Source organism: Protomyctophum parallelum (genome assembly GCF_964188405.1).
Source record: "Protomyctophum parallelum genome assembly, chromosome: 15".
Classification (NCBI taxonomy): Eukaryota; Metazoa; Chordata; class Actinopteri; order Myctophiformes; family Myctophidae; genus Protomyctophum; species Protomyctophum parallelum.
Window position 1 is genome coordinate 24,883,419 of NC_139710.1, and position 8,698 is coordinate 24,892,116.

General features: G+C 43.5%; 2 protein-coding genes across 2 annotated transcripts; both read left to right on the plus strand.

The window, feature by feature from the left end:
- Nucleotides 1-437: 437 nt before the first annotated feature.
- LOC310872662 (arrestin domain-containing protein 3-like) lies at nt 438-5,851 on the plus strand (the record flags this gene model as incomplete). Its single annotated transcript, XM_083784707.1, has 7 exons — nt 438-473; nt 1,192-1,414; nt 2,542-2,545; nt 2,929-3,100; nt 4,036-4,123; nt 5,124-5,380; nt 5,828-5,851. The coding sequence occupies 7 exons, from the start codon at nt 438-440 to the stop codon at nt 5,849-5,851; spliced, it is 804 nt and encodes a 267-aa protein (XP_083640833.1).
- An 87-nt stretch (nt 5,852-5,938) lies between these two features.
- LOC310872269 (UDP-glucose 4-epimerase-like) lies at nt 5,939-6,991 on the plus strand (the record flags this gene model as incomplete). The annotated part of the gene is made up of 1 exon (XM_083784032.1): nt 5,939-6,991. The coding sequence occupies one exon, from the start codon at nt 5,939-5,941 to the stop codon at nt 6,989-6,991; it is 1,053 nt and encodes a 350-aa protein (XP_083640158.1).
- Between the last annotated feature and the right edge of the window lie 1,707 nt (nt 6,992-8,698).

Consider the following 8,698-nt stretch of genomic DNA (forward strand, 5'->3'; position numbering starts at 1 on the left):
AAAAAAGGAAAATAAATACATTGTTGAAAAAAACAAACATGTGAGTAATCTTTCCACCACTGCCTGAAAAGTCACAGTTTTGGACATATGAGGTTTCCACCCGACAGCGACGGGGCTCATATTGTGGACCATGCTGCGGGGCCCAGTGTCTGGTAACCGTCTGCTCTCGAGTTACCAATGTGAACGCGACACCTGCGCTAAGATCACACACACACGCACACACACACACACACACACGCGCGCAGGTCGAGAGCATGCCATCCTCATCGGCATCCTCGTTCATTCCAGAACAGACACAAAAACCTATATGTAGTCTCTCATACTGGATGGTTTCATTTGGAACCGTTTTGGAATCGAAGCCGTGTGTGACAACTGAACTATACCTCATTGTAGAGAACTCTATGTGATACAGAGAGAGTGTTCTGCATTGGTTCATCATGACAGTGAAGCATTTCTCTGTGGAGTACGACAAGGTAGGGACAAGTTGTAGCGATTTAGTGATGACTTGTTCGATTTATCAAGAAGCGTGTTTCTAAATTTATAATAGTTTCTGTCGGCGCAGAAACCATCCAATAACTGAAATGATGGGTCATACACTGCATGCCGCCTTTTTCTCCTGTATAAATATATAGAATTACTATTCTATGCTCTGTTGATTAATTGAATATACATAATATGACCAGAATTGTTTGTGTTATCCTTTTAGAATTTAGTATCTTTTAGTGTTTTACTACACTTTGGTGGTGTTAACCATTAAGACCTGGAACACATCTGTGTCGCTTTAGCTTTTAACCTTATAGGCCTACTTTAGTATTGTAAAATAGCAGATGCTACGAGCTTGTAGATCTGCTATTTTCTGATATCCTCAAGCCTTATTTTTTCACAGCGAAAGTTTGAAACTCAAATCTTTGCCTCTGGGAACCAAATATTTTGAGATGGGGGTCGGTGGCCAAACATTTTTGAAAGGTTTAGAAGAAACCTTCCCCCACAATGAGCCCCCACATGCATGGAGCTTTCCCCACGATAACAGAAAACAGAAAATACAACAGTATAGAGCCCTGATGGACTCCAGTCCAACCCCAAGTGGTTAAATAATGGATCAAATGCATTGGTTAGATTAACTGCTAACTGTACTTTTTGTGACAACAAGGTGAATGACAGAGGGACGTTCTCTCCTCTTGTGACAACAAGGTGAATGACAGAGGGACGTTCACTCCCGGGGACCGCCTCACCGGAAGGGTGGTCGTGGTCACCGGCAAGGAGGTCAAAGTTCAGTGTTTGTTGGTCAAAGCCAAAGGAAAGGTGGAGGTGAAGTGGCCATCGCCAGAGGGGGCACCACCCCCCGCCGTCCTCAACCACACAAAGAAGAAATACTTCTACTTTGAACACATTCTACTCCAAGATAAAGGAGATGGTAATTGCCAATTTGTGGAAAGTACATTTACTCAAATACTTGTACTTGAGTACAATGTTGAGGTATTTCACTTTACTTGCAGGACATTATTCAATAGGCCTATACTTAAGAGGTTTGGGTTGTGTAGTTACATTGCCATGATGTAACTCCAAAGGTGGACAAGAAATCGAAAAGAATTGCTCTATTGTTTAGGAATTGATAATTGACTTACAATACGCTGAAACAGCTCTCAACGTCGCTCTATTAGTACGTGAACAAACACAAAGGGATTCAGACAATCACCAAACCCAGTAGGCCTACCGTTTTTATTCCCTCTACGTTATATATATATATATATATATATATATATATATATATATATATATATATATTAGGTAAAGGATACAAACGTATGCTCGCATGTACACGAGGAGGATACACACATTTTAAACAATAGAGTGATTCTATTATGTATCAGTTCAAACCTATGCTTTATAGGATCTTTTAAATATTCGTATGGAAGTTGCTCAATTTAAGTTCAGTATCGAGTTTATTCTATAGGTTTACCCCAATGGTGGATAAACATCTCTCTTTGGTGTTAGTCTTTGTTGAGCCTTAAAATAAATCCAGTTTCCGTGAGTTCATATCTGCTTTATTGGCTTAAACAGATTGGAAGTAAGTTATTGAATACCGCATTATTGTAGCGGTGTTATGGTTGACCATGTCTTCAAGTTTCAGTGTGCGATTATAATGGATAATAATAATAACTGCATGCAATTACATTGTCATTGACAATGTAAATCAATGAGGAGCACATTTTGAATTATCAATTTCTTATGGAGCAATATCTTTTGATTTCTTGTCCACCTTTGAAGTTACATCATGGCAGGTTGCCATTGATTATATTGATCAAAACTGTTGATTGAGCAGTTTTTAATAGAATATTTATATATATATATATATGTGTGTGTGTGTGTGTGTGTGTGTGTGTGTGTGTGTGTGTGTGTGTGTGTGTGTGTGTGTGTGTGTGTGTGTGTGTGTGTGTGTGTGTGTGTGTGTGTGTGTGTGTGTGTGTGTGTGTGTGTTTTCAGGCTCTGTAATCATTGGCCCGGGGAAAAGTGTGCTTTCATTCACCTTTGCAATTCCAGAAAGGTGTGTGTTCCTTTGAATACAGTAGTGCTGATTTCGATTTTTTTCATTTTTCTTTTCATTTTTTGAAGTTTTCATATTTCTTGTCATCTGAAATGCTTTAATCTAATGGCGTTGTAATGCCTGATTTTACACTTGGTTGCATGCTGAAAATAACCAATCTACAATCTAGTTTCAGAGCAACAACCAAGTGCAACCAAACATAAAATGACTTGTCTTTTAGTTATACTGTTCTAACATTTTAGTGTTTTCATTTGTTGACAAAATTGTCAGCATATTTAGTGAATAGTTTTAGTCATCATACTGTTGTAGGTATACGTTTATATTTTTCGTCATAGTTTTAGTCAAAACAATCAACACTGACTTGGATATATTCACGCTCGCAGAGATATGCCTTCCTCCTACGAGGGTAAATGGGGCAGGATTGCATACAGCCTGCGAGCCAAGATGACCCAGTCCATTTGGTTGGTGCACAAAGCCAAGACACACTTCCCCTTCTTGACAAAGGCAGAGTTTCCGTTTGTGTCCAAGTCAGAAATGATCATCATAGGATTGAAGGTATGCTTTTTTTGGTATCACTTTACTTGGTCGGATCTATGCATTTCTAATGCATTGTAGTGAACTTATGGCTTGTTATAAATGTGAAGTATGAGACCTTAATTATAATGACATTTATAATATATATTTAAGTGATGGTCATGCATTATATCTCAGTGGAACAGCACATTATACAGCTACATTAAAGGAGTTATAAGTGCATTATAATGCATTATAACTGTGGTTATAATGCATTATTGGCTTGGTTGAATGCGTGATTCTGATTGGTCAATCACTGAATTCAGTGGTGTGTTATTTTTATCAAAGACTCAATTTGGTGCTGTATCCAACATATAAGAGCCATGCAAACAAACACACAATGTCATTTACACATTGCTCTCAAGAATGTTTTTGAAAACATTTGAAAGGAGTAGGCCTAACTGAACTGTTTTGTTGTTACTTTTGGGTAAATGAATGAATGAATCTATTAAGTAGCCATGTAATAAGTCCTAATAAAACTTTTAGTTTAAACTCTTAGGTGCGATTCATACTATTTTAGAAGCGAATAAAAGTCGGTTCAGCTCTGTAGAGCCTACAATGTGACATAATTTGAGGTTCGGGGGTACCGTCCTAAAGTCGGCTCTTCGGTGCTACTGAAAATTTCTGACGAGCCGAAATCATTTTGGCACTACAGCGGAAAAATAGGAGTATGAATCGGCCATTACCTATGCACACAGAATAACTTCTGGGTCATTTCAATACGAGTACGGCCCCGTACGGGTGTGTAACTCTGAGAGGGGGTCCTTGGTTTGAGAAGCCCTGTACAGTAAATGGAACCGTATTAAGTATCAATTAGTATCATCGGTAACACCTGAAGGAAGCAGTACAGGGAAGGGGCTCCGAAGTGGGAAGAGTTATGTGATGTACTGACAGCCTTTCCATCGTGTCTCCTGCAGGAACCTCAGTACGGAACCAGAATCTCGTTCTATGGATGTGGGAAAGTCACTCTGAATGTCACCTCTGAGAAGATGGGCTTAACACAAGGTAGATCTGCTATGGCCACATATTTGCTGCCATGATAGGAACATAAATATCACTCGATAACATGATATGCATCACACTATATAACATGATACATCGTTGCTGTCAGGTAAACCATATTCAAGAGTTTTATTGTCTCCACCAGGCCGAAGGCATGTGGGGAGAGTATGTTTTGCACTGCGTCCGTCCGTGTGTCCGTCCGTGTGTCCGTGTGTCCGTGAACAGCTAATCTCGGCCACCGTTAACCCGGTCGATGCCAAATCTTGCACACACACTCCCTGGATGCCAACCATGAACCTCTGCCCCAAACCTTCCAGAACGGCCTGTTATAGCGCCACCAGGAGGCCGCTTTGTGCAAAACAAGTTTTTGCACAGTACACCTACAGATTTTGTCCAAACATCACGCAAATTGGTACACAGTCTCTCTAGAGCCATTCAACGAAACGGGTCTTTCAGATTTATCAGACTCCATCCTGATTGGTTAAGATTGGCTTCCAAAGTTCACAGGAGTGCTCAGTTTCAAACAAAAGGCTGCAAATCATGAACACATCGCGTGATTTCCGTGAAATTGTGCACCCACATTCCCACTAGGCCGAGGACGAAATGCCACATGAACAATTTCAACTCAGCCTCAAGGTGGCGCTATAACTGGCCGAAAAGTGTTTTTACCTCTAACTGCACGGATCTGTGGATAACCTGGTGGAGACCTGTGCCCAGAAGGGCACTTTTTCTAGTTTATTATTATTCTGCACTTAAATTTCACAGATTTTCTTTTTCATTTATGGCTTTTGCATTTTGCATTACGTCTTTTGCTTTTGCATTGCATTCAAATGACCTTTAATATTGTGTATATTTTTAAACTTTTAAACATTGCATTTTCCTTCCATGTTTCATGTAAAGCACATATGTAGCAACTTGCCTCGTTGAAACATGTAATAGAATTATAATGTATTGACAAATGGACATACTTACCTGAAAAAGCACACTACCTTTTGTATAAAAGGTGAGTCCATGGAGGTGACGGCGGAGGTTCTGAACGAGTCCACGTCCGCCGTGACACCCATGTTCCTTCTGTGTGAGAAGCAGACATTTGTGTCTGGCTCGGAGAGGACGGTGCACACCGACGGCGTCCAGTTCGGGACGGGGGACAGTGTCCCCGCGGCCAGCAGCCTCACGGTGTCCAGGGTCCTCAGCGCTCCTCCCACAATGCATCCCACCTTCTTCAACTGCTCCATGATGAAGCTGGAGTACAGGCTGAAGGTATGTATAGAGCACTGCTTTTTTCCATGTCAAGATTCAAGGACCCCCAAAATGATATGTATTTGGCCCGCAGTCTCACGGACCCCCATCTGAAAAGTTTTCGTGACAGGGACCCCCAGATGATCTTATGTTATTTTTTATTACATTTTTTCAAAATTGTTCAAAAATGTTCAATTTTTTTTGATATGTTTTACTTCTTTTTCTGAAAAAGTATATATCCAATCATCAATATATGCCGACTGATTTGTTTGCTGAACCCATTGATGTTAGACAACACACTCCATATTTGGCCGTAGCTGCATTGAGTCATGGTGACATGACCATGACGTCACATGTATCATTTTTCTAAAATATATTCATTGTACATCAAATTGCAAAGAATGGCTGGAAAATCATTGATGTGGTTGTTAGACTGACATCTTTGAGTTTTAATTCTCATGTTCACAGTCTCTGTGGCTGCACTTCATTTAGCTTCATCTCTGCTGGGAAAGAACTTGCACCTGTACTTGTGACGAGGGGTTTGAGAAAGGTTAAAAACCAGGAGAATCACTTGTGAGAATGGCTGAGAAGGTCCTGGTCACCGGTGGAGGTGGCTACATCGGCAGTCATTGTGTTATGGAGCTCATTGAAGCAGGCTATTGTCCAGTTGTCATGGATAACTTCAGCAATGCCATACGAGGACATGGGGATGTACCTGAAAGCATTTGCAGAATAGAGAAGTTCCTGGACACCAGCATCGAGTTCCATGAACTAGACATGTTGGACCGACCTGGACTAGAAAAGCTATTTCAGAAACATGTGTTCAGTGCTGTGATGCACTTTGCTGGTCTGAAGGCTGTCGGGGAGTCGGTAGAGAAGCCACTGCGCTATCATCATGTCAACCTCACCGGCACCATCAACCTGCTGCAGGTCATGCAGGCCCATGGCGTGCACAATCTGATCTTCAGTAGCTCGGCCACGGTGTACAGCGAGCCGCAGCAACTACCCATCAGCGAGCAGCATCCGGTGGGCAGCTGTGCCAACCCTTACGGCAAGACCAAGTACTTCATCGAGGAGATGGTTGTTGACCAGTGCAAGGCTGAAAAGGACTGGAATGCAGTGCTGCTACGCTATTTCAACCCCATTGGAGCTCATGCCTCGGGCCAAATAGGAGATGGACCACAGGGAATCCCCAACAACCTCCTGCCATATGTAGCCCAGGTTGCCATCGGAAGAAGAAAGCACCTCAACGTATTTGGGAATGACTACGACACAGTCGACGGAACAGGTGTGAGAGATTATATACATGTTGTAGATCTGGCTAAAGGACACATAGCTGCTCTCAATAAGCTTAAGGACAACTGCGGCTGCAAAGTGTACAACTTGGGAACAGGGATTGGTTATTCTGTGCTGCAGATGGTCAAAGCTATGGAGAAGGCCTCAGGGAAGGAGATCAACTACCAGATCGTCCCTCGAAGAGAAGGGGATGTCGCAGCCATCTATGCAGACCCTCGCCTGGCTGAGAAGGAACTTGGATGGAAGGCCAGCTTTGGCCTGGAGACAATGTGTGAGGACCTGTGGCGATGGCAATCCCAAAACCCCAATGGATTTAACAACGCCATCATCTCTTGATGAAAGCTAGGCCAGCTCCATCAAGTTGAATCATGTCTTTCTCCATGTCACATTTTTGAGGGACACTAGCCCCTCCTATGTCCAGATTTGTGTAAACACAAACCTGTGGGGTCCCCCAGGGTTCCATACTTGGTCCTATTCTGTTTTCTCTTTATATGCTCCCCCTAGGCACTCTTATCAACACTTTCGAAGGTATCTCATACCACTGTTACGCCGACGACACGCAATTATATATTTCTTTTAAACATAATAACCTCTCCAAACTCTCTATCATGCATGACTGCTTAACCGCCATAAATAATTGGATGAGACAACATTTCCTTCAACTAAACGCAGACAAAACAGAAATACTTATCATAGGCCCTGAAACTATCTCCAACACAATCCGTTAATCCCTTGGTCCACTGGCAACAAACGTCAAACCGCAGAGAACGCAATGCGAGAACTCACTCTTTTACTTTACTTTAATAAAGTACTTGTAGTCTATATTATCCACCTAAGGCGAGTCATTGAGACACAGACAGACAGACAGACAGACAGACAGACAGACAGTCAATGCGCTATACGAGCGCGGTGAGCAGAAGGACGATCGTAATCACATTGCCTTGCGCTGTGCGTAAAATAGTATTTTTTTCAGTATGAGGCTATACGCAGCAAGTGCAAAGGGGGACCCCCCCCCCCCCCTCCAAGGGTCCACATGGGGTGGGGGGGGGGAGGCACACGGATAGGAGCACAAGCGCTCACGCTCACACACACACACACACACACACACACACACACACACACACACACACACACACACACACACACACATCCTTGGGATTGGGAAGTTTGCTTTCATTCGCTGTATGATACATTATGCTATTCTCACTTAGTCTTGTGTCATCTATGTGCCATGTTTTTATTTGGCTGGCTGACTGGCTATATATAGCTGACTGGCTAACTGACAGACAGACTGGCTGGCTGTCTGTCTGTCATATACCTATTAGGCCTATATAATATAGTATTATCATTAACCCCCATGCGCTCTGATCCACAAGGCGCACGGGGCTGCGCAGAACCGCGCTCTCCGATCTGCCGTTTATAAAACCAATAGCCTACGTTTGTTGCATATCAATCAGACGGAAATGATCATTGGAATTATGGCAAGCTATGACTTCTGCAGGAGGGGGGGGGGGGGGGGGGGATATAGACCCGCTGCAGCCCAGCGATAATCAACCGCTGTCCGCTGCGATGCGTGAGCTTGTAGATCAGATGCCGGCCGACAGACAGACAGACAGACAGACAGACAGACAGACAGACAGACAGACAGACAGACAGACAGACAGACAGACAGACAGACAGACAGACAGTCAATGCGCTATACGAGCGCGGTGAGCAGAAGGACGATCGTAATCACATTGCCTTGCGCTGTGCGTAAAATAGTATTTTGTTCAGTATGAGGCTATACGCAGCAAGTGCAAAGGGGGGACCCCCCCCAAGGGTCCACATGGGGTGGGGGGGGGGGAGGCACACGGATAGGAGCACAAGCGCTCACGCTCACACACACACACACACACACACACACACACACACACACACACACACACACACACACACACACACACACACACACTCACTCACTCACTGCACTCTCGTCGCTATGCGGACCTCCGTGATCCCCCAAGGGTCCCCCAGGGACCCCCCCACCCCCCCAGGGGTTCACGG